Raw genomic sequence first — 27,058 nt, 5'->3', positions numbered from 1 at the left:
TTGTTCCAGAAGGAGTCTCAAAACAGAATGTAAAGACGAACGGGGAAAAGCCAAGCCAAGGAAGGAGACAAGCTGAAGGAGGTCCTGGATCACATCAGCTACCACTTGAATTCTTGCTATTGACACAATCCTCATTCATCTCTCTTGAGCCTGTTCCAAAGATCACATGGTAGGGGCACTTCAGTTCAGCATCTGGAATCCCTAATTACATTCTTGGTTTCAAATATGCTAGCCTACTGCCAGCTTCTCACTGTTAAAAGACCTGGGTCCAACCATCACCCAGCATCCTGCAGTGTTGCTATAATTTTTCCATAACACTGTCATGAACTAAGGCTCATGTCACTTAAGGCAGAAAGCATTTCAAACTGGAAATGTATAAATACTTAAAAGTACACGGACAGCCATATTAGCCAGTATGTTTTCAGTTTTCCTAACATCATATGATAAATCAGTTTAGGAGAGACCTCGGGAGGTCTCTGGTCTAAGCTCCCTTTCCATGCAGGGTCAGCGCGAAGTCAATCAGGTTAATTTGGGTTATATCCAGTCAGGTCTTGAGAGTCTCCAAGGATGGAGGTCGCACAGCCTCTTGGGGTAACCTACTCCACGGCCTTACTGTCCTCAGTGTAAAGGATTTTCTCCTTATACCCAGTCTGAACCTCTCCTGTTTCAATGTATGCCTGTTCTCTCTAATCCTCCCGCCATGCACTAAGGGAAAGAGCCTCTGACTTCTTCAGAGGCACTGGAAGACTGCTTCTAGGTCTCCCCCAAAGGCTCCCCATCTTCAGGCTGAAGATGCCTGGTATTCTCAGCCCCTCCTCACACAGTAGGCACTCCAGCCCCTGACCATCTTGGTGACCCTCAACTGAACTTGCTCTTACTTAATGTCATTCTTGGCTATTTTACAGGGTAGTAGTCCATTAAAGACAGGTATTTGATCTGAGCACAGAACAATCCTAATAGCTAACTACAATGAACAGAGAAAAACAGGAACTAGAGTTTGGCTGTCTCAATCTTTTCTTTTTTTTTAAAGCAGGAAGGCTCGTGACCTATCACAGCATCTCATCTCCAGGAGCTAGAGGAAACCCTACTAAGTTAGCAGAAATAGTTACAAAGGCATGTATCCTATCAGATAATTAACACTTTCTTTTTAAGTAGATCAGAAGCACATACTACAGTGTCCTCAGGAAACAAGACTAGAGGTTGAGACTTGAGTCTGTTCATTAGTTTTTTTAAACAAAGTGGCAATGATGGCTATGTCCCTAGTCTCAAAATGAGGAAGATATCATTTACATGAAAAGCAGATAATACAGACATACTGAAAATATATGGAAGTTATACTTAGTCAAATTTCACATGCTAAAACAAGTGCGCAGTACAAAACCAGGAATATGACACAGGTAAGTGAAATACTCAATGATATTAACTTTGGTGTTTCAGAAATTTCTCATACAATTTACCTGTCAGGTCTTAAGTGAAGTGGACAAGAATAAACTAAAATATAACAAAGTACACAATGGTGAAAAAAAATGAAAGTCTACAGTTTAAAAGATAGCAATTAAAAAGAAAAATATTTTTTTCCGGATAAAATAAAAAGACCTTCATTATTCAGAGTACAAAATAATCCCAAGGCCAGCAAATCTAAAGTATTTCTTCCCATAAAAACATTATCTTATGGCTGTCTGTTATTACTGTCTTATGTTGCTTATGCTACTACACAACAAGACAATCCAAACATCACATTTGTGAGGGAAAGAAAAGGGTAAGAAAGGGAGAAAAGAAAGTTACATTCAACACTACATACACTACCATGAAAATAGATAACTGTAAATAGAAGCACCTGTACAGAGCTGTAAAACCTTTATACTGCTTTAAGTACAGGACATAGAGCAATTGATCTATTACTTTATCTGAAATACTTTAAACAACCTTTAGAAAAACAAAAGCCATTCCCAAACATATGGATAAAGAAAAAGTTGTAACATCTTTAAACCTCCAGCACTATTTCAAGAGACAAACACTTCCATATAGTTACAGTCCAGACTCCCAAGAGCATTTTTTCCTGCTTTAAGCATGTCCGTTTGCAGCTATCAATAAGCATCACAAAAAAAAAAAGAGTTCACAGGCTATTTTAACCAAACAGACTGCAAATTGTTTCCAGCTCCTACAGTCTGCTCACATATTTAGGATCTGAATGACTCTCCAAGACTTAAATGGGCAACAAATTAAGACAATGACCCACAATATATGAATTTCAAATCCTGGCAATTTTAATTCCAGTAGAGTTATGACAACTGGATGCTTCTGAACAAGCTCACATCTCTGCAAGATCGTACAGTGCAAGACAAAGGCATGATTTCTGTTTAACTCCCTCCAAGCTTTACACGCCACTAGAGGGACCTCACAACGGTTTGATTTGCTGGTGTCTAACTCTGACTTAAAGACAGATCTAGCTTCACCCAACTACTTCACATGGCAAAATTGCAAATACTTTCAGGTTTTTCTCAGGTACTACTTCATGAAGTTTCAACTAAATAAAAAGGGTGTTTTGGGTTTTGTTTCTTTTTACACCCAAAGCCTCACGCCAAATAGAAGTCAGCTTGACAGGAAAGGGAAAAGGTCTGAAAAGTAAAAACTCTCTTTATGAGACCACAAAATCTTAGAGTTCTCCTGCATGTGCTTACTAGGATATCACAAGGAAGAATCTGACAATTTTGCTAACCTAAAGAATAATCCATTGTACCCTGCAGTACTAAGACTCTTCTTAAACAAGAATTTCCCTACAGAAGTCCAGTTCTCACTAAAAGGGCTTTGTTCTTTTCTATTCTGAATTATCATCTAGTGCTCTAATTTTGTGCTAATGTTTATCATATGCTTTGAGACGGTTGAATTTACTTACGTTTTCAACGTTCCAGATGTCATGAGTTCCGTCACAAGAACAATACATTTTTTTCCTTTGACTGTAGACTCCCAGGAATCATAGAACCTGACAATATTGGGATGCTGAAGCCCTTTTAGCATCCCAGCTTCCTCTTTAAATCTTTGTCGTTCTGACTTGGACAGTTTCCGATCCTAATGAAAAAGAAAAGAAAGCTTTGCTTTATTGCTTAGAAAAGCAACAATCTGAAGAACAATTATGTACAAGCAATGAACAAGCATCAGCATCTTTTAAATGCCATTTTGCTCGCAGTTACCCTTAAATACTTTATTTGGAAGACATTCTATTATTGCTTGTTTAAATCATAATTTTCCTTACAGTCTAATTGCTCTCAGAGGTAAGACTAGGGAGGCTGGGAATTTTCTCCTCTTCCTGTTTCCCTCCCACACTCCAAAGAGGTTGTCTGACTTGAGGTAGAAGGGGAACATAACGTCCTAAAACATTCAAGTATTCAAGGACAGGCAAAACAGAATCATTTGAGGCACATTTCACAGATTTATATATATATATATATAAAGTTATTCCTTTGTGTACAGAATCCAGACCACTGGTAACAGATTGTATTAACTCTCCATGAAGAGAGTAGGGCAACAAACCTAACATATGGCATGCACTTACAGTAGACAAATGGATTTGGGTTAGATTTTCTTAGATTAAAAGTATGACCTCATGATTGAGCAAGTTTCCTGTAATCTAGCATCAAGGAAAACAAGGACATAATTCACATTGGAGAGACAGCAAGCTTTTGGCCAGAGACGAACCATGAAAAAGCATTCCTGGACAATATTACTGTATTATCTACCAACAAATGGCTATCCAATATCTTCAGGAGTCTGACCAGCTATTTCCAGAACAAGTTGCAAGTCTCAAAAGGAGGAGAAAAAGCCTCCTTACATCTTTCAGTTTTGTCAGTTTACCAATGCATAGTCACACCAGCCAGCCTGATCAACTGACATGAATTGGATCCATATGCAGTATTCAAAACGTCTCAGGATACACTTAAAGACAAGAATTTTACAATCAGCATTTCTACCGGTTATTTACGAATAACTAGTGACCTTTGTCAAATATGGGCAATAATTTTAAGTCACTCCATTTCAGATTTCCTTTTCAATTAGAAGGCAGTATAAGCATGCAGGGTTTACTCATACTGCTCACAACCTTCTATTGTCCACCAGGCTGTAATTCCTTTTCCTTTGTTAACAGTTAATGTGTTTTCTCAATAAGATTCAGCCATGTTAATATCTAAACCATCCTCTAGTCACTTAAATTATCAACATTTTCTAAGAGGCCCACAGAGTATCTGTGGGCATGGACAGCCTACTTTATTTCCAGACGAAGCTCCAGTTTTCAGGAGTGTAAGAGTCTTCCAGGTGAAAGTTTGACAATAGGTTTGCAATTATTTCAGAGATCAGTAGCTTATCAGTGCTTATAACTGTCAATCACATATATTTATGTGTTGGGTTTTTTTTAGGAAGATGCCAAATTCATGTCACAAATTTAACTAATAGGTATCAGGAGCTTTCAATCCTGAAACTATTTTTCTCTGCAGAAATTAACGCTACCACTTCCCCTCTGCAGAAATTAGCACTACCACTTCCCCTCGCTCCTAAAGAAAGCAACCTTGCGCACGCATAAGTTTTGCTAGATCGTGTTTGCAGAAACACTAAGCAAATACTTAAATATTCACATCTGATGAGATTGTGTTTTTTTTTCTTTTCTTTTTTTTTTTTTTAAATATGGAAGGAATGCTGCCTTATACCGCTAATAGTTTTCCTTTCTTTACAATAAGCAGCAGCACAAATTCTGTCCAAGACCAATTTCATCCCGACTGTTACAAGCAGCTGTGATGCAGAAAAGCAATGAGCTGCTACAGGTACTTCAATCAACAGATCATATGCACATGCCTTAAGAAACTCAATACTTAGAACATAAAATTACAAAAAAATAATAATTTTTGCAAGAGAAATGAAGCAAAGTGTTCTCAGCCTCTGCACTTTATCCATATACTTCACGTTTTAAAACCAGTGTATAGCTGTTAAGACTAATTACTATTTATAAATTATTAAAAAAAGGCTGCACCAATTACTTTTTTATATTACTTAATTTTAGCTATATAATATGAATATTTGCATTTATGTTTGTCCAAAAACTAGACTGTAGATGTACATTTGGGTAAGTTTCCTTTATTTTGTGCATTTTTGTGCATGTTACCTACCCGAAACATTACTAACCAATTTTAGCCCACACTTGACATTAAGTTCTCATCTAAACCTGCGTACGCCTGATCTCCCTTAAGGGCCTCATTCAGTCTTCCCTAGCACTGTACTACTGGCCCCAAATAGAAACTAACAAGTGCTAATCACTCTTATCAATGAACAGACTCCTAATGGGCACGCATATTTTGAGTCATTTCTCTTTCTGGTCACATTAATGGTAGCATCGTGTTCCTGCAAACATATCTGTGACGTTTAAAGCAGACACTCAACACTTCAGTGCTGGCGTTAATAGAAGAAAAAAATCCAGACAATAACAATATACTAATTCAACACTTCTTTGAAAGTCATAGTGCCCTAATGAACTCAGACAAGTTGGGACACAAACACAGGCAAACAAACACAAATCCCACCCAGAGCAAACAGCTATGTTTTTGCAACCAAGGGAACATCACACCTTTCAGTAGTGCACTGCAACAGCAAAAGTTAACATTAAACAGAGCTGTAAGAAAAGGACAGAGAGGCCACCTGTTTCATAAGACTAGCAATGCATACTGCCTTTAACTACCCTTGTTTCCTTGGATCTTACACTCATCCATGACACGTATTTCTATTTCTTTCCCTAAAGGAACAGCTAGGTAGCAGAAAACAGTGAATGTACCTGAAAAAGCAAGAAAACTAGCAATCAAGAAAATACTAGACCTCATGTAAAATTATACCAACAAAATTAATCTGTATACACAGACTGGTGGTTATACTTGCACTACCTTCCAATGCAAGCTGCAAATAGCGTACAGGCTAAGCAAAAGGCAGTGGGGCAAGGGTGGCTGTTGCACATCTCCACCTCTAATGAAACAGTAAAAAGCATCATTGTGTATCATTTAAAGCAAGCTATTACCTTTGATTAAATAGTATTAAAGGTGAATCAAATAAGATCTATAACCTCCGCACCCTTTTTCCCTGCAGCTTGAGGTCTAAATAGTTTTATAGAAAGATCATAGCAGCATCTATTTGCTTCTTCCATCCAGAAGCAAAAACAGATTTCACAATTTGACATTTCAGTATCACAAAGCATAAGATTGGGTAAACAGTTTTGATGTTTTAACTTACATTTTTATTTTTAATAGCCAGAAACAAAACAAAAAAGGCATAAGATGCTTTTCTTAAGTCTGAGAAATAAATTTATAAAGAAGAAAACACTTTAAGAACAGCTAATAATATATGGCTTGATATTCTATCCTTCAAAGACCAATTTGTTTTGGAATTTCAACTAAAAATAAAAAAAAAAGGACACCCTCCCTCCTCCCTCAGTCATTCCTTTTTTACCATATAATGAAGCAACCCCAGGCAGAGAAGACAAACCCCTAAGCCTAGGCATTAGCAAATCACATTCTCGCATCTCAGTTATAGCATGTGCTGAGCCGATATAGCACAAATATTTAAAAATATACAAGCTGTCAAACTCGAGGAGAGCTTGCTTCCTAAAATGGACTTAACTATCCTATAAATTGGGCAGCGTTGTTCTTCCTGAACCGATAGCTTCCCCAAAGGACTCAAGTGCCACATCCCAATCACTGGGCTGCCCTTCGAACAAACTGAAACAGATGCATCAAGCCCACTCTGTTCATTTCATTCATTCCTTTCCACCTACATTAAATTGTTTTGACAAGCCAGGACAAACAGCAAGGCTTCCCTGCACGTGACCCACGGCTCTGCAGTGCCAGGGGCCTGAATAGAGAGAGGCACTAAGTGAAACAATTGTCTGGCTCAATACCATTCAATAACCTTTCCTCGGCAGTTTTCATTTATCCACGTACTTCCCTCTGACTTCTTTTGGTCAGGAAACAGCTATCAGAGGTACTTACATTATTCTACATAAGACAGGAATCTTGGCCATTCGTGATAAACCAGGTATTTCATCTGGAGGAGCGTGACTTAGAACTGTAACTACCTGCTTTCTATCCCTGTGCCTAGGTACCTTATATAAATGAAGAGAGAAAAACAGACACAGAACTAAACACTCCCCCACATAGATTAGCTGGTTTGCCAAGCCACAGAAAGTGAGGCACATCAGCAAAAGTTCTCTATATTCCCTCAGTGACTTTTTTCAGCCAAAGCTCAATATCTGTTCAGCATCCTTCTGAACGAGGAAAGGAAATACATTTCTGACATCTAAATTAATCTTAAATTTCAGCGGGGTTGCTCATATACCAACTTCCTTCAGAACGTCCCAGCACTGTTGCAGAAACAGGGTGAGAAGAAAGAGCACCTACCTGCACAGCACACCATGCTGCCAGGCATGCAGCATGCCTCAGCCACCTGAAGCTGCCTTCGGGAGGCACCATGCTCCGCTCCGGCCAGCTGACCCTGCTCTGCTCACAGCAAGCTCAAGTAAGGGTCTCGCCCTCTGTCTTGCCCCAACATCCATTTTTGCTGACACTGAAGAGTACTGAAGCGGCCTGAGCTAGATTATAGGACAATTCAGCAATTCAAAAGAAAAATGTTTCAACACACTAGTACGGTAGGCAGTCGACATCCAGAACTGCGGGTCAAATACTGAGTTTCAGAAGTCAGTGAAAGCAACTGTACCTGTTATGTAAACTATGAGCAAACATACTCTGTATTACAGAAAGAACCGACACACTCAGTGGGCCTTCAATGGACACAGGTAAGCACTAAAGACACACCACGCTGCTCTCCAGCACATGGGCACAAGAGATCAAGCAAGTGGACAACAAGAGAAATACTCTACATGGCAGCAACTAGATCTACTCTCTGCTCATGCTATACATCTTAAAAGTTAATTGTACTCTGCTAAGGAACTCAAAGAGCTGCTCCCTCTTCCACAGTATGAGGAAGATACCCAACAGAGGAAAAAGACTGAGCACTTTACCTACTACAGACAGGTTTTGCTAGCTTTCTGCACGTCATGCCACTAGATCCAGAAATTCTGCATTGTTGCATTGCTCGCACAGGTAGTGGGCTTTGGTTGGTTTGGGGTTTTGTATGTTTTTTTTAAAGCTACTCTAGAGCAGCACTGTCTAGATTTTATCTAGGAGAGATGTGCTAGAAAACACCAGGCAAATTAGTAGGAAATTCTTCTTCAAGTGATGTGCTCTGACAATGTACAGTCATGTCAGCTTTCAAAGCATTGTTGAATTACAGATAAACTGAATCACAACCAAGGTGAAATATCCAGCTCTGCTGAGGTTACACCAAGCAGCATTTTGTCAAGCTTTCCAAATGTCTGAAATTTGGGGGGAAGTTACTGTGGCTCCTAGCCTATTATTCAAAGGAAGAAGTAGCATACAGAACAGACAAACGTTCTTCTGTGTGCATTTGTGCAGCATATGAGAAAGGCTTTGCAAGCCTTTTAGGCAAGGTTAATGAGGGGTCATCAGAGGAGAAGCTAGCAAGACAGTGCTCTGATATTCAGTGCTGTTAATGGAACCAAGGCTTTGTAGGCTGCAGTGTTCTCATCCTGAAAAAATCTAGCAGTTAAAGAGGAAAAATGAGTACAGTGACCATTAAGCTAGATTAACAAAATATCAACAAAGAATGCACTGAGCTTAAAAATCATCCAGCGGTATGCAGTTCCTACCTAGAAATGGAATTCTGACTGCACAAGAACTGCATCTACTCTTCTGTGTCAACACAACCACTTTAGACTTTATAACGTTAAAAGAGTAGGTAGAACATAAAGAAAAAGGAAGGGGGGGAGATACTGTTTAAAATGCATCTCTGTACAGCAACAGACATGAAAATTGATTAAGGATCTCCACATATCCTTCCACCAATATACCTTTCTACAAACCTCTGAACACAAAAAACAGATTAAATGCAGCTGAGCATATGCTGTTTTAAAAGTATGCAAGAGGTTTTTTTTTTGTTGTTTGGCATACACTTTCTCAAATGTTCAGAGCATTTGAGCACCCTGTTTGGAAGCTTAATTGTATAATATGATGTTTATAGAGTTACATAAATCTTTAGCTAACCACGGAGTTAGGAATCAGGTCTGCAAACCATTCGCTGTTCAGGCAACTCCTGCTTCTTTGTACAGCTCTCCTACCTTCAAATAGTCCAGCCTTTCACAGGCAAGCCTCTGCCATGTAAGATAGTAGGGGTTGCTTCCAAAATTTGAGTTTGATAATAATTTGGGGGCTCTGAGCACACGGGGAAAGACCATTAGCTGCCAAGGTTGTCAGCTGCAGAATAAAGCATTCAGAAAAGCAATATATTAAAACTGTGGCTACTGAGGACAATGAGTGCCACATTTGGATACCCCAACACAGTATACAAGAAGAATTGCCAGAACACAGCTCTCAGTGCTTCCAGACTGCACTCCACACACGTGGAATAATTTATTAAAAACAGACTGTCTTATTATACACACTGGTTGTTCTTTAGATAAATCAAATGTTATTTCTGCCAAAAAATATAAATACGTTGGCCAAAAGATAAGCTAAGAAAAAAAAAAAAAGCTACTTGCCAAAACCAGACAAAATTAAGAAAAGAGTCAGGCTTCCTTGCCACAAAGCAACATCTAAAATTCTCTTAGACTTCAGAAGGCTAGGCATCTCCCAAACATAAAACTCCCTAGCTGTCCCTCCAGCAGCCCAGGCCATTCATCCCCAGAAACAGCTCTGCAAAGATTTCTGGAAAGGTTTTTGAAAGAAAGAGGTTTGCTTGCTACTTCAGTGTTGCTTCCTTGTCCACACTTAGAGAAATTAGAAATCAAGATCAATCTCTGTGCTTGCATGAAGTCACGTGGCTTGCTGGAAGGGAAGAATACTTTCTTCTTGATATTAGGCTGCAAGTCCCAAAACAAAGACTTGTAATGGCAGAAAAGCAGGCAGTCATATCAATACAGAAGGATTAGTTAATAAGTAAGTAAACCTGAGGAATTCAGTACTCCTATATTCTGGATGCTAACAACCAGCAATTTTCAGTTCCTTTCCTCCTCATCCTCATCTTAATTTGAAGACTGAAGACAAAGTTCCTGGGATGGGCTGCAGAATGAAAGGCAACACCAAGTTAACGCTTGCTATAAGTACCATTTCATGTCCCTGCTTGGCAAGCCTCCACAAGGAGGTTCAACTTTATATAAGCTACAGACAATTTTAGTGAGCAAGCAAATAATCCTAACACTAAAATATAATGTACATATTTAACACAGCTGAAAGGAGGATGGTTAAAACAGTTATCTACTACACCTTTTAAACTTCATGATTAGGGGTAAATAGTTTTATGTAGACTCCCTACTCAAGTAAGGCATCCAAAAAATACTTTAAGTTTCAGGCAAGTACACAAGTCATCATCCTAAGTGAAAGGTCAAGGGATTACTTGCAGTAAGTTGTATGGTTTCCTGGTGAAAAGAAGGTAACATATAGGTTATCATCTGCATTTTCATTTCTAGCATTTCAATGCACAAATCAGAATAGCACAGCAGACTTCCTCTTACCATGAACAGAGAGAAGCAATACAGCAAAGATGGGCAAGTTTAGTGCTGCTACCCAAAGGTCAGAATTCAAGAAACTGTACATGTTATCTTGACAGAGATGATACTTGGGTAAACTGATTGGGGGTGGAAGAAGAGGAGGCAAATGCAATTCAATAATCAAAAAGGGAGCAGACAAACCTTCATCAGTCAAAATTTAGACAAACTTCTCGTGAGAGTTTAACTGTTCTGGTGATTGGATGGAGAAAGTAGGTCAGTAAAAAAAACTCTGGGCTTTCCTTGTTTATTTGTATTTCTGAGGTGATTACTGATTCAGGACTTGAGTCAACAGGGTTCCTCCATTCATAAAAAAACAGACCACACAAGGAAAAAAATAACACAAACACACATAAAATTGGCAAAAAGTGGACCACACAGGTCAGAAGCAGTCTGCAACATGGAGGTACTTCCATGTATCTTTGCACAACTGACCTTTTCTGCTGACACACTGAATACGAAAATGTACGACTTGGAGGGGAGCTTCCAATTCTCTCTTCGAAGAGAATTATTTTTCCTGTTGTCTAAGCTTCATGGCAACAAATCCTATAAAAATCCAAAGCTAGATTTGAAATAGTTTGGTGATTTACTGAAAGCACTGGTAACCTTTTTACTTTGTACTGAAAGACAGAATGAAGGGTGTTGTATTGTTGTTTTCTTTTAATGTTTGTGTCAGAACGAGCAATATTATGCACACAAAAAAAATACTGCTGTCACTAAAAGGATTTAGTCTGAAGTCAATTACACATTTTTGAAAGAGGTGATGCTGAAGCTTCAGAAGATAAGAAATACAACTTCATCTTAACATTAAAGAGGGAGTATCCACAACCGAAGCCTACATATATGACTGAAAGATACTAGCACTGCTCCCCATTTTTCCTGCAACTGCTTGTTAGTTTTGATGAAGCTATGATTCATCAGCATGGGGGAAGCAGGGAGAACACCACCAATAATTATATTCCTCTGTTGTGGTCTTTTCCCACTTTCATTTATGCAGCACCCGTGCCAGCAGGAACAGAAGCAGCATCTAAGACACCTGGTGGCAGCAACGTCATAGACTTGACCTATGCTTGAAGAGCCATCCTCACTGAGACACTCCTGACAATAAGGCATTAATACTGACCTATGTGCTTGTTGGTACCAAGTTCTAGCATTGTTAAACACAACTGACCTGTAACTAGTCACACCTATAAGCTTCTTCCAAGTCTTCAGCTAGAAAAAAGAAAGTTTGCTTTCACAAAGACACTCAGAACAGGTCTAGTTCTAATACAGCTATTGCTGTACAGGAAGCAGTCAGTACAGGAATAACTGCATCATGCAAAAACAAAGAGCTTAAACAAAGGAACGCTGCATCAGAGCTGATCTCACTGACTCAGGTAGATATGAAGTCATTCTGCCTCACTTCCTCACACTGAACAAACAGCAGAAGTGGAATCAGAAGATAAGGAGCATGTAAATACAACATGCATCAGGAAAACAGCAGCAGAAAACAAACTTTTGCCCCTCTGCAGGGCAGCAGCAGTTTGGAACATTTCCTCTTTATGTAAGGTGACAAAAAAACTGCAACACTACCCCCAGAGTTTCTCTTTTCGGACAGCAGCACTGGGAGGAATTTTTATTTCCAGAAGTGCCAAAGATGGTACACCAGTGCACTTCGATACCACGCTCACTGGAGACAGACGGAAGCAAGCACGCTGCTTAAAGACTGGGACAACTGGATACATCCCAGGTCTCTCCAGAAAAGATACTGACAGAGAAAAGAACATATACAGCTCCAAAAGAGCTAGAACAGTGCTGGCTGACAGGCTTCCAAGATATGGACACTGTCTGATTTCTTAGCTTTCCACTTCAATCTTAAGAAGCATGGGCATGACCAGGCAGTAAAGCACCTAGCTTTTCCCAGGAAAAATAAAAATAAAAATCACACCACCTGTGAGGTTGCTTCAAAACTGCCCCGTGTGTAAATATACATTAACACAAGTCTATGTTACTTCTCTCCCCTCTTTATCTTGCCAGCCTGAATGTTTACAGGCAAAGTAAGTAGGCTGGGTTGAGGAACTGATCCAAGAACCATATTCTACTTTTGCAGAAAATAATGACTACGACAAATCAATATACTGCCTAATCCCACAATTTCCTTCAGGAAATCCCAATTATTTCACTTGCACTCTTCACAGTGCAGCATACAGCTATGACAACTACACAGTAGCTTCAGAAAACTTATATTCATACTTTATCAAGTCAATTACGTATTTTTCCTTTGCTCTCTTCACAACCAATAGGAGAGAAAAATAAAACAGCAGATATGAAACCTACAGCTTAGGCATGACCTTCTCTGGAATCTCTCAGGTCATTGAAAATGTGGTCTAAAAATGGCAAGCAACTGTTTAGGCTTCAGTCATTTCTATTCTAGGGTTTCTCTAGGCAGCATTTGTGTTTCCTTACACAGAAGTCTGGAAAAAAATGCTGAAAGTTTTAGTTAATTTGTTCAGCCTCAAAGGATGAACATAAGGGACAGTAATCAAAATGCTGTGCTACACAGAAATAATCAGTACTAGAACAGAGAACTCTATTTTATTTTCACTTTATTTATTATATTATCATATATATATGATTATATTATCATATATATATATATATTATATTATCACATTTCTATTTGATCCATGGAAGATAAAGGGGTAAGTTTGCTATCTGATATCAGCTCACAATAAGGCTTATATCTAATATATATAGCTTATTAAAGAGTTGAAGTGCTAGCTGAACTGAATTCTTGATGAGCTATTAACAAGCTGGACCGTCTTATCACTTGGCTCAGATGGCTCATTAAAACTTTTGGAGCTCATGTCAATTCCCATTTTGTGCTGAAATGATTGCTTTGTTAGAGAGAGGGAAGATACATTCAGTCACCTCAGTTTAGTTTTACTGGGAAAACCCAACTCTCCATTTAGGGGGCGACAATACTGCAAGAAAAAAGCCTCCTCCGTAACCCATTCTGTTTACCTTATTCATCTATTAACTCACAGTACCAAAAGAGCAACTGTCACTATTTTCATTTCACTTATTTCTGTACGACCATAAGAATCCTTTATGAGTAGGAAAAAGCCTAGAACAATAGGGTGAACCCTTAACCAGTTCCAATAGAGGCCAATCAATTTACAGAGTCGAAAACATACTACAATTCTTCATCCAAAACTACTGGACAATGGGAAGGGTTATCTATCTCCCTTTTTCTGTATGGTGACAAGCTGCACTGATAAGCTGGTTGGAAATGATACAGAAGTGTAAAGATGGCTCCCAAGATTTATAAGTGGTACTTAAAACTACAAAAGATCAGCAAAGATGGACACACACACAAACTAGTCACATTCCTGTGCCACTGACTAGTTCCCTTACAAAAATCCCAGCATAAAGCCAGAAGTGACAGACTTAACCTGGCTCAAGCATTTAAGTTTTCCCTACGGGCCTGCCCATGTTCTTCCAGCTGTAAAATTAACTCACATCAGCCAACAATACACATTAGCTTCAAGTTATATACAACATAGGTACATACCCTGCATATGCAGCCTAATTATATCTTCCTAGCTTTGCTGCTTCTTCTGCAAATGCATCCAAAGTGAGTACTTCAATTACTTTACAAAACTTTTTTTTTCAGGTGACCCAGGTTTTATGAGGTGACCAAAATTTGCATTCTAGATGAGGTCTTAGAAACAAGTTGCTTACGTGCTAGCATCAGTGCTAGCATGCCACAAATATCAAAGTCCTACAATGAACTGGAGGAGCATTATCTTTTAATAAAAATAATAAAAATGCAACAATAATGTAGTCTTCCTATGATCTACCTTAATGCCCATCTTCCTCTCAACCTACTCATAAAAGAAAGCAGAAAGCAGTAGTAAGTCTTCCATGGATACCTAGCAGGAAGACTTAGGAAATCATGTTCTTCCATCACTCACATGTTTACTAGACTCTTGTGATGATACCATATACATGAGACACCTGTGTTTACAACTGACAATCAATATCAAATATAAATTTAAACATATCAAATATAAATTTAAAAATATGCACATCACCTTTCATAGAGGAAGGAAAATGAACGACGTTGAGCCAGGAGAAAGAAAACACTCAAAAGTTTAACAGTGGGAAAGTGGTAGGAAGAAAAACTACAAATACTGGTGGAGTCGAGCATACTAAGTATCCAGAAGCATAGCTGGCTTTACAGTGCAACTCTGAATAACTTTATAATGAGTTAAAATACAAAAGAAAACAATGCAATTGAAATGCAGCTGGACAGAGCAGTCAGCTTGTATCCTCTAAAGCAACTCAAGATACAATACATAAAAACAGTGAGCAGAACAATAAATCAAGGATAATAATATGCATACCTTGGACATAAAAGAACTAAAATAAGTTGAAAAAATTTAAGAGTTGGATTAACCTCCAGGAAAAGGCTTCACCAACTAAAATGTGGTATTGTAAGAGTTGAGATGAAAGATTAACAACACAGTAATCTCCAACGTGATCCAAGGCAGACAGCTAGGGAAAAATACTAGAGGAAGTTTAGGATGAATACTCTGAATTCTTCTTAGCATTTGGAGAATATATATGGTACTATCGCCATTGGCAGGGCTATTCTGTATTGAACTAAGGCTTTCTCTGAAGAACGCTACGGGGAACATCCCGCATCACTAGAAGGTCAAACATGACCTCAAAGACCTCAGATACTCACCACAACCTAACGTATGAATCAGCTATTCAAATTTTTACAGCTTATCCAAAAAGTCTGTTTGTCATTATATTGTGCTTTAGTTAAATACTGTCCTTGGTCTGGTGCCATTATTTCAATTGTTTGAACAGCAATACTGAACAAATGTCAAAGTAAAACTGTAAGATCTGTGGATACCATGGTCCAAAGGGTCTACCTTAAATAGAGCATCACAACCTGTAAAAATGTTTCCTTGTTTTCAACGTACCTCCTCTTCTGTCACACTGAAGCGTGAACTCTACCTGCAGTTCAACATTAATTGTGGTTGTGAACTGAAGAGCATCATCCCCCAAAGAGTTAAAGCTTTACTCTTTCCATACACTGAAATATCTGATGTTCTGCACATCATACACCAAAGTATTAACAATGTTAACACTGAAAAGGTTCCCTTAGCGAGAAAGTTATCTGGAAACATTTTTAGCACCATGGCTCCATCTAAAAGACATTCCTGTGTTCAGCAAGTCTGCATACACGAAAAGCCACAGAAGTAGGAATTCAAATAGAAGTGGTTTGTCAGAAAAGCTGCACGAGTGTTCTGGTACTGCATCCCTTGCTCCAGTGGCAATAACTACATTTCTGTGGGTAAGAGAAGTTAAGTGGATTTGAGGCATCCCGTATTTCTGTTTAAATTAAATTCCTTGCTCTATTTCACCACCCCTTGCAACATCCCAAGAAGGCAATTTTAATGAAGCTACAGAGTGTCATAGAGACACTAGACACTCAGAGCTGGTTTTAGTCTCAAGTCTACCAGTTACTACTTTATCAAGTACACAGGCTTACTCTTGCTAGAAAGGATTATCCTTCCCCACTCTTGAGACAACCAAGGCTACCCAAGAACATTTTTTATCACAGGCAGAAACAGCATCTGGATGGATCTCAGGATAGGTATCTTATAGAGCAGCTATATTAATTTCCAGAATAAAGGCCTTCTGTCCAACTACTGGGCAACGGGATGCGAGTAAAAGCAAGAAGAAATCCACATAAGCAACAGTCTAGGAGCGCTCCAGAATCAGGTCCTGTTGCCTTTCCCACATTTTCAATTAACTCAGAAATAACCCAAATGCAAAGATGAAGTTTCTAATCAAAACTGCTGGTGTTTGAATGCTTAATATCTAGAGATATTAATGAGAACCTCACCAATTCTTTCTGAAGCAATTTCAGCTAGGTTTGTATTTTTTCTTCCACGAGATGCCACGACAATATGAAAACTTCCGCACAGGATGGCTCTGATCCAAATAGAGACCTTAGTACTTCCGATGGACAGCTGTGTGAAACAGTCCCTTGGGGATCCAATTTTAAGACTGCTTTTGCTAGGGGATCAAAAGTGGAAGCATCATAGATTTACCTCCTCAAAAGACCATACAGCTCTTGAGAAGACAACTGTCTCATTGCCACCACAGCACTTCTGTGCTTAGAGCTTCACATCTCAGTGCACTACATAACACTTCATACTAATTAATACTAATTACTTAGAGCTTGGGCCACAAAACTGAATTCTTCCAGAAGGGACATAGAGGAAAGAAAAGTACCTGCTTCTAGTTTTCTCTGATTACCAAAACACAAGGGCCAGGCACAATCACCTGCTGCAGCAGCACCTCAGAAATATGGGAAATAGACTTCAATAGCCAACAACAATATTAGAGTACAGAGTAGCAAGTTTTAAAACTCTAAATTTATGGTAACCGCACCAGCATCAATACTTAACAGCCTGTAATTGTGAAAGAAGAACAAAACCAACAGGCTGCCCAGTAAGCAGGAGTTGGACAGATTAATCACAGTCAAGAGTTAGTCCTACCTTCAAAGTTGTTAGCAGGCTGAAAAATTTATGAACAGGCTTCTTCAGAATTAGTTGCAACATATCTGTCCACCAGAAACAGACACTCCCCCTTGTGATTTCACTTTGCAAGTAATAAAATCCAGACTTCGCTGCAAACAAAGGGCTGCAGTTCCACCCCTGCTTGCTCTTGCCCTGAGCACTTTGGCTACAGAGGCTGCTAGTTTTTTGATGCTATTTTAATCTCTTCTGTGCTTCCAACACATATTGAATCTCTCAAACTTTCTTGCGACTTGCCATTTTAAAGCATGCTTTCTCAGACGGACCCAGTGCCCGCGTTGTCTTCAGCTGAAGGTCTGCATAACCAATCGGTTTGGATCTCCATCCGCACAGCAAATTAACATACAGTGCAAACCAAATCAAGATAGCCCGAGTACTTTCAACCAAAATGCTGACTCAGTCCAAACGACTCCATTTCGGAATTAGTCACACATATAAGGCTGTAAGGTAGAAACTGAAATTTCCGTGCCACTATGAGCTCTTATCTCAACTGATTTCACAACACTTACACCTAAATAAGGACTTCACAAGAAATCTACTGGCAGTGATCACCTTTGTAAAAACTGGACACTTTTCTTCAAAATTCATGTTTTTCCAAAAAATAAACAGTGGAACAAGATGGTATTTTAAGAGCAGGGTGAAACCTTAAGACGGTAGAAGAGACAACGGCTGCAAGCATCCAGAATTACGTAAGAGATGGAAGGGACCAATTTCCAGCTAATCCAAGGGATAACTGTCTCTTCCTACTGCAAGCTCCTGCCAACCCTTCCTCCCAAAGCACCTTCAAGTTTCTACTTCCCAGGAGGGGCAAACAGCATTAGACATAGCACAGACCTGACTCTGAGCTAATTAAAAAAGCATTTCCATACAGCGTGCTAGATTCTAAACACTAGAACAAAACTAAAAGTAGGCAAGTACTACTCTGATTGTAGCTATGTTTAGACTGTTTAGATTTCTTGCTCTTGTTTCATTTACATACATTTCTTTCAGACTATTTTTCCTCTGCGCAATCATGACAACTATTGTTACACAAAAATCAAAACATCTCTACAACCCTGCAGCCTGTATAGCAACAGTGCTTGCTAGCGGCCCTACTTCACTTAAACCCTGAGTATCTAGTCCAGCTTGATGTGAAAAATCCAAAAGGTATTTAAAAGGCCAAACTGCAAACATATGAACTCCTGTATTTTACAAAATTTATTAGATTGAAAGGATAAAGATTCTAATTGCCAAATGCAGTAAAAACATATTATCCAATAACATCTTTCTCTCAGGCTTGTGGGAAAGCAGATGGATTTTAACAAGAGCATTTGCTTTTAAAATAAAAATTGCTTTGCAAGATCTGTATTTCCTATAATTAAAGCTATTTGAGCAGTATATTTTCACAGATGTTTGCATCAGACCATCTACAACATGCCAGGCCCACAGCTAGCTCTCCATCATTGGAACTAAGCTGCAAAGACTGCTGCTTCTGCAGAAATAGAGGCTGCTGTTCCACAGAAGATTTTCTACTTGGAAACTTCAATCCTTATTCCTCAGAGAAACTTATGTACTGATGGAGTATGCCTTTCCTGAGGATATCAAACTTTAATAGCTTAAACATCTGCAACAGAAACACGGGAACTGAATTATATCATACAGCCTACCTTGTATTTCCCATGCTGAGTTTGGCTTGTGCATGCTATATAAAAATAATTATACCGTGTGCATTGGCTTTATGATTTACAAATATACGTGGAACAAACTCCTTCAGATGGCATCATAGACACTACCACATACCACTGGCAGACTATAACACGGATCAAGAGTTTGGAGTTTAAAAAGATAACAGAGGTTCCAGATAAGTCTCATATCAAAAATGCCACCTATTTTGAAGCTTTTTTATCTCAAGCATATTTATTTGGAAATACTTCTTCAGCACAAAGGCAACTCACCTGTCTCAATGCTGCTTTTAGGTCCCCGCTTGACAACTCTGAAGTACAAAAGCTCAAGAAGGCATTGGATGCAACAGAGTAAGCACTTCTCTGAAATACCTGCACCACCTTGGCTGAAGCTTCTGAAACAAGCTTGAAACAGACACTCAGCTTGAAAACCTACAGCCCAAGTGGCTGAGGTATGCCAGTTGGGAAACAAAGCAGGATCTTATGACAGGAATCAAACTTAAGTGGTGCTACCTAATGTATTATTCCCACGTGTGCTGGTAAAAAATTGAACAGGAGATGACCATTATGTAAATACAGAGCATTAGCAACGCGTTTCTTTCAAAGTCAGCTGGAAAGTTATGTATTTGTGCTACAGAGCTGACTTCTCAATCTGCTTGACTGTACAGTCCAAAAAGTGCAGTAACTAGGGAGTTCAAAAAGCAGCTTCTAACACTGGATGAGAGACCTGTATTCATACTGTCAGAGGAAAAAAGACCTGATTGACATTCACGTTAAGCACATGCATCACACGCAGTGCACTAACTGAGAGCATTACAGCAAGCATACTCAACTGATTTCTCAGCTCTGGGCTCTCACACAGAGACTCTTTTCATTTCACTGCAGCCTGGGTTCAAACCAAACAGTTTTACGGCATTAGAAAAAATATTTCAGTAGTATTTCTAATGATTGAAGAGGATAAAGCTCATCTGGAAAGAGATGCATGTTGTTCTTATACTAACATCAGAGGCTCCACTAAAGGAATCCAGCCCATCATGAACATGAAAGATAAGTGAACCGATTTTCATACTTTTAGAAGCAGCAAAACAGATAGCAGCTTGCACATTATGCAAGCAATGTGTAATGGTAATGCAAAGAGTTTCAACTATATACAGCTTAATAATCATTTCAACCATTATTTTAAGAATTGTCACAGAGTCTTCCTCTGAACATTCAAACACAAAATCATTGTGGTGGGAGTTTTGCCAGCAAGGTTCAGAGGAGCTGCACAAGTATGCACCACATCTCTTCATGCCGCTCCATCTGAAGAACTGCCCCAAACTACTCCTCTGTTGCAGCTTCTGTTCAACACCCAGAAAAGACAGACAGGCAACAGCTATCCTTGCAATTTCCAGGAGCATGCATTGATGAGTCCCAGACTCTCAAACTGTAAACCTGACACTAAACTAGAAGATGGCTATTCAGATGAGACTCCAGTCAAAGGCTTGCTTGTGCTTTGATACCAGAGCAAGAGATCACACCATTAAATGTGTTTTTTTCAGCCATATATCAGAACGTGACATTGTAGACAACTTAGCAGTTTTTAAAAAGTCAGAGAACAGTAAGAACTGAAGTCCATCGAGATTCTGAAGCAAGGAAGTTGCAGACTTGTTTAAATATATCCATCTTCTAGTACACCCATAAACACCATCCATATGACAGAGAAAAGCATGCTGTTTCCATCATCTAGACCAGCCATGAAGATTCAAACAACAGACGTTTTCACTGAAGGACAGCTGCAATTCAAAGGTCAGAAAATTCTCATTAAAGGAGTCTAGAACAGCTTCAGCCTCCTTAGCTCCCGTTAGATCTCCCAAACCTCTCGAGCTGCAAATCATCTGTTTCATACTGGCTGCAAGGGCTTCTGTCCCGCAGACACTGCATTAGGGAGCTCTACGAGCCACAAGAAAACTGTTTCTGAAAACGCAACATGAATGCAAGAAAAAGCCAGATCTGTGCAGACAAAGCAACTCAACCAGACAAGGGTTTGGGTTGGTTGTCATTGGATGGGTTTTGTTGTTGTTGTTTTGTTTGTGGCCTGTGAAGCCTAGAAGCTCGCATTTATTGTTCCATTTTATAAAAGGGTTGACCATGGATATTCAGAATGCCTTAAATACCCCTTAGAAATTGTAAGCTTCTTAAAGCAACAAGCACAACCCCTCTGAAGGTCTGAGCAGCAGGTAGTTCAACCAATACCTGGCTGATTTCCATGCTTTTAGCATAAGTCTGTAGTTATTGCATGTTTTTGTTTTACTTCTAATTCCATTTCCTTCCTATACACTGCAGTATTCATTAGTCAAGAACTAAGATCTCACTTTACAGAAATTTGCTGCAGAGAAGCTATTCTAAGTTAATGGCCATGCCCATTCTCTCATTAGAGTGTTTTTTCAGTCATGTACTTAGCACTCAAGTTTTTTATGGCACTTTGTTTCGCATTATGCTCAGTAGCCCATGCAACACATTGCATTTTGCAAACACATAGCCAATGGCCATTGGCAGACTTCCATCTCCCCTTTCTCAATATTATTGGAATAAATCAAGGCTCATTTACACATGGATAGCAGCAAAACCCTCTGCAATCTGCAAAGTTAACCCCCTTAATTATCAGCATCAAGCAGATTTATTATCAATCTTGTTGCTCTTGATTCATCGTTAGCTAGGATCACATCAAGTATCTCAGGTTTTTCCACTAGAAATCCAGATTGAAACACAGACTGAGGACTATCCAATGGCCAAAAGACCACTGGACAGTAGTCTGGATAAATGTTTTAACCTAATAAAACTACAAAAGGAAAGGAGGCAATTAGAAGGTTTCAGAGCAATCTTTTTAGGAATAGCACCAGTAAAACCCAGCAACAGTGGCTGAATCATCACCATCAGTATAAGATTTGCTTATACTCTAGGAAAAAAAAAATAACTTCACCTGAAAAAGAAATTCAAACTTAAATGCTCCAACTTCATTTCTTTTTCTTTCAATGAGTCTAGTGCTAAGATCATTCCTAAGAGATTCATAGTACAGCTTTATTTACTTCAAGTTGGAGTAATGCTTTCAGCCCTCTAAACTAACAATTTGGTCACCAGCTTGTGATCCCAGTGACTCCTGATAAACTCACAGCTGTTGGATTGAGTATTTATACATGAAACAACTGACGTATTTCCATCTGGTCTTCATGACAAGAGGATGACTATATAGAACAGCAAATCACTACCGCTTCCAAACAAAACTCAGGGAAGAGGAAAGGGAAACTGCTGAGCTGGACTGCCCTTGACCCACAGCACAAACAGACAACTCAGCTGTCACTTATGTTTTGGTCATCTGAGAAGCAGCAGAAAGTGTATCTGAAATAAGACACCCTATCCAACTGAAGCTCATGCTAGTCCACGGGTTTTTTCCCCCCCCTTCCTAGAAAGAGATTTGGCTGGAGGAGGGGGAAGGGAGAAGGCAAGCGTAAAAAGCAAATTCCCAAGAGAACTGTATGCATATTTCCATGAGACCGATTTACCATCTGGAAAAATCTGTTTGGAAGAAGGCAGCTCCAGGAGTTAAAATTTAAATGCAGGTTTTTAACTCTGCTCATCACTCTTTTACATATGGTAGCCCAAACTCAGACATAGGTACAAAATCTACTTCATCCCGGATTGGAAAGGAAGGAAAAAAAAATCCATGTTTTGCCAGACAGTATCCAGAGACCACAGGACAACACAGGAAGGCCAAAGCTAGGAAATAAAGCAAAAGTGTCACTGGCAATAACCGATACAGTGTTTTGTTTGGAGGGCAGAGGAGTGGTGGGGAGGAATGAGAATACTTCCTGAACAGGTAAGCAGCAAGAACAATTACCATTCCCACACGCAGGAACAAGAAAAAAAAGATGCCATTTCCGTGCGTATTATTGCCAGAGAAGATAAGGAAAGAAGTCAGAGGGAAAGTGGAAAATACTTTTGTACATCGTCAACTCATTCTTTCCATTCTAAATTCCAATGCGAACTTCCTCAGATTTCATACTCCTTAAGTGACAAAATATACTTAAAACATCACCGTGCTTACAGCCTGAAGTTTTTAACGGCACTCACCCAAACCTACCTAGTTAATGTCTACCAGTTGAGTCATTATGCAGTAATTATCAGTGATTTTATATCGCAGTTACGCCCCTTCACATTTTACAAGTTTACCCAAACCATGTGGTTTGTTGCAAAAAGTCACCAAGATCAGAAGTTGAGCAACATATACTCTTGGATGTGATACAAGAGCAAAATCACAGAACACGAGCATAACTTGGGAATTCAGAATTGTCTTATAAGCTGCCACAGTAGAAGCCACAACTGTTTTTTGACAGAGGTCAAACCACCAAAGAACTTTAGCGAAGCAAACCTTCAGTTAAACAATCCAGTACACCAACCAGCAATTTGCAATAACAGTCAAATAATGGAGGCTACCACAAAAAGAATTTGGGGCGCTATTCTGCTGATGTTGAAAGTACAAGTATCTGTTTTAGCAGAGTGGATTCTGGCATACTCCCTTTGTTTACCCCTTCCTAATCTAAAGCTACTTGAGCTTTTTCTTTCATAGAACTGGACCATTTCTTTACTTCACCATTTCTGAGAATTACCGTTTCACTTGTGTTAACGTTCACACATGAAAACAGGGCTGAGTTCTTACAGATTCTTTTGGACCTGTTTATCAGCAATCTAAAATTCAAAACACTACCACCATGGTCTAAAAACTAAGAATGCTTTGCTTTCTCTGGAAAAAAAAAAGAACAATAATTTCACAGTGTGGGTTTATCCAACAGAAACCATTTATAATGTCGGTACGTTAGCAGCTTCCCCACATCTCTACGCTTGGTGCTGCAATACAAAACTGCACTTTTTTCTCAGTCTTCTTCATGTTAATACTTTACTGCTCTTCATCTATAGACCTTAGCAGACAGATCCAGAAAGCCTTCTGGAACAGCTAGTCATTCACCACTAGCCAAGCCACAGGTGCTGTTTCGGGATAGATCTCTCCAAATCCAAAAATGGCCTTCAAACATCTAAACTATGATCACAAAGTTTTACCTTGGAGACAAAATCTGCAGGCTCATAATGTATTACAAAATACTAAAAAAACAAAGAGCAACAAACTTTTCATCTGTACTGACTGCTGCCATTATACAGCTCAGTCCTGACACACGTATAAAACGACTTTACATGCCCATGCGATTAACACAGATACTTAATTCACATGTCTGTAAAAAACTGAGAAACTGAGGCATGTTGAAATTAGGTGACTTATTAAAGTGTTATTAATTTAATAACACAAAAGGAGGTATTTTGGCAAAATAAATCCACAAAGTATTACATTAAGACTACTTTCATGAGGTAGCCATTCACAGCAATGGCAATTTTCAGAATCAATTCACTGTTTTAAACTTGTATAGTCCTAAAGCTTTACAACTCATGCCACGTACAACCCAAGAAACAAAAGTTTTTGCTATGCCCCACCTACCTTGCAAAAGTCTCTTCAATTCTCAAAGTTCTGTAGAAGAAATCACTTAATTCAACCATAGTGACAGATTTAAGCACCTCCAACACCAATGAATCATGGTTCAATTCTACCTAATTTTCTGAGATTTACACGAATTTGAGAAGTAAGATTTCTTACTGGGTGAGAAGAAAAACTTTTTTGAATCCTAGTTGCAAAATATATGCAAGAAAACTGGCTTTCTCATTTGAAATAGACAAACACTATCACATACACTTACAAATATACATCCACTTAATTGGTCCACGTAGTCCTGTCCAGTTGCATTGATATGCTGTAATTTGTGCTCTATTATGCTTTTTTTTACCCTTACCATATACACACACTTCCACAAACCCTATATCCCATATGATGCATCCGTACAGACACCCTAAAATCTCCAAGGACAGCAACTATAAGGAAAATGACCAGTCTGTCAACAAAATGAAAGTAGAAGTGAAAAGTGTATGACAGAGCTGCATTAGTACAACCTGACTACAGGAAGTTTTGGTTACAGGCGTACTACCTGAATAAATCGAGAAGTTAATTTTGGACATGATTGTTTTCATTACTCATACCCAGATAAAAGGGACAAAGTACTTGAACATTCTTAAATACCTGAATAATACCATAAAGCAACTGGAAAGATTTGCTCTCTTACACAGACAGAAAAAACGTAGTCCATAAACAACCAGATGCTTGCTAATTATTTGTTCTGTACACGAAATCTACTTCAGCCATGAATGTAACTCAGACCAGAATTCCCTGGGATCTCTTCCCTTTCTGCAAGCACAAAATGACTGCAACTGCAGGCTGAAATTCCTTCTTCTTCCCCCTCAGATTTCTCTCAATTTTATTAGTTGCCACTACCCCAAGAAGTGCTGAACGTTCAAGCATGTAGTCTACAAAACCAAAAGGGCCACAAAGGAGACAAATACATGTTTTCCTAGAAGAATACCTCTTAAAAGCAGTTATTTTTAGGCAGATCTTCAGATACAGACCACACACAATCTATTAATATACTACAGTATTTAAGCCTTCAGCAGCAACCCAGAGCTGCTTCTCTCCCCCCGTCACTTTTTTGGTCCCAAGAGTAAATACTGAACCTCTCAGATATGTTAAGGTTTGGGTAATGAGAACAGCAAAGGAAACCCTACCATCACCTGAACCGGCTCACAGTTGCCATCAAGAGGCAACAAAAATCAAATTCAAGTACCACGTAAGATTTTTTTTTTCCCCATGTGCTGACAACCTGCATTTCTGCTTTTCAGCTGCTTATCTGCAGACAAAAGCTCAAGCTGCTTGCAAAGGAAGTACAGAAAACCACAGAAGAAACATGCTAACAGTGAACTTAAAGTCTTCTATCAGACATTTTTGCAGGTTCTCCATTTTCAGCACACTGTTCCTAGCAAACCTAACAACTCAGTAACCCTAAAGCAAGATAAACACAAATAAAGACCATGCCCTCACAGGACATTCTACATACTGCCTGTCTCTACTGGTCTATGTCCAGAGATGACAACATAAGAATAAATCAATCTTTTCAGACAATCTTTCTTACTCTAAGATCCTTGTCTAAACAGACTGCTTTCTAAGAACCCTCCAATTCAAATTTAGTCTCACCTTCCATAACTTTTCCTTAGGGAATACTCAAAGCCTCGGAGTCCATATCGGCTATAGGATAATGGAGAACACAAAGTTATCGCCTTGCATTTTTATATAGATACACAACTTATATTTCCTGAATGAAAGTACAGTATAAGCACCTGAATAATGAAAGATGCAAACCAAAAATAGTTTCATGTTGGAAAACAACCGTAAGAATAAGATGAAGCAGATTTGAGAAACAGACATAACATTTTGCAGTATTTCAGCAAAACCTGCTAACAGTTCAGAAATTGCCATTAACAGATGCGTATTACATAAGTGTATACAGATTTGCAGATCCTTAAGATAATCAGCCTGGATTGCTGAAGCTCTTAATAGCAATATTTGTGGGTTATTGTTTGTACGTCATTAGTCTTCGCCAGGATAGAAGCTGTTTTCATAGCAGTCAAATGCATTCATACAGGGGTCATAAACTTGCCAGCAACAGTCAGCAAAGCAGAAACACATCACATGGTTACTCGGAGGAAAACATCCAAGAAAACTGGGTAACACCACCAGCTGGACAGACATAAGCCATCATGAGACTCTATCAACCAGCCAAAACCAGATAAAACATACATAATTGTTGGTATCACTTTGTACTATCTTCCATTTAGCCAAGCATCCCTACGTAGTTGTTTTAAATTTACCCTAGTTACATGGAGATCAGTATTCCTATTCTTTTCATGTTCTTCTAAATGGTGGTAACAACCCTCAGTCACTTAAATGAGGTTTTGTGTTTTGTTTTTTTTTTTTCCATCTGTAGTTACTTGCTTTCTCTCGCTAGCCCCAAATCTGCTATCAGAACCCACCATCTTCAGCCACTGATGCCACGAAGTTAGGAATGGCTGAAACCATGCAGATAAAATAGGCGATCCGGGAGAGCTAAACAGAAACAACTAAGCTTGTATAAGGAGTCTAACAAAGCTTGTTTTCCATACCATCTGCTGTCCTAAAAAACCAC

General features: G+C 39.0%; 1 protein-coding gene across 9 annotated transcripts in view; it reads right to left on the bottom strand.

Annotated features, from left to right (window-relative positions):
- WNK1 (WNK lysine deficient protein kinase 1) overlaps positions 1-27,058 on the bottom strand; it is a 104,424-nt gene that overhangs the window by 67,449 nt on the left and 9,917 nt on the right. For all 9 annotated transcript variants that reach the window (XM_048059563.2, XM_066990203.1, XM_066990206.1 and 6 more), the window contains exon 2: positions 2,897-3,069. In XM_048059563.2, coding sequence (XP_047915520.2) covers positions 2,897-3,069 — 173 coding nt within the window. The remainder of the gene's footprint in view (positions 1-2,896; positions 3,070-27,058) is intronic.

Source organism: Anser cygnoides, chromosome 1, assembly GCF_040182565.1.
Source record: "Anser cygnoides isolate HZ-2024a breed goose chromosome 1, Taihu_goose_T2T_genome, whole genome shotgun sequence".
In the NCBI taxonomy this organism is placed as follows: Eukaryota; Metazoa; Chordata; class Aves; order Anseriformes; family Anatidae; genus Anser; species Anser cygnoides.
Note: the sequence above shows the minus strand (reverse complement) of the source record. Positions and strands in the feature narration are given on the sequence as shown.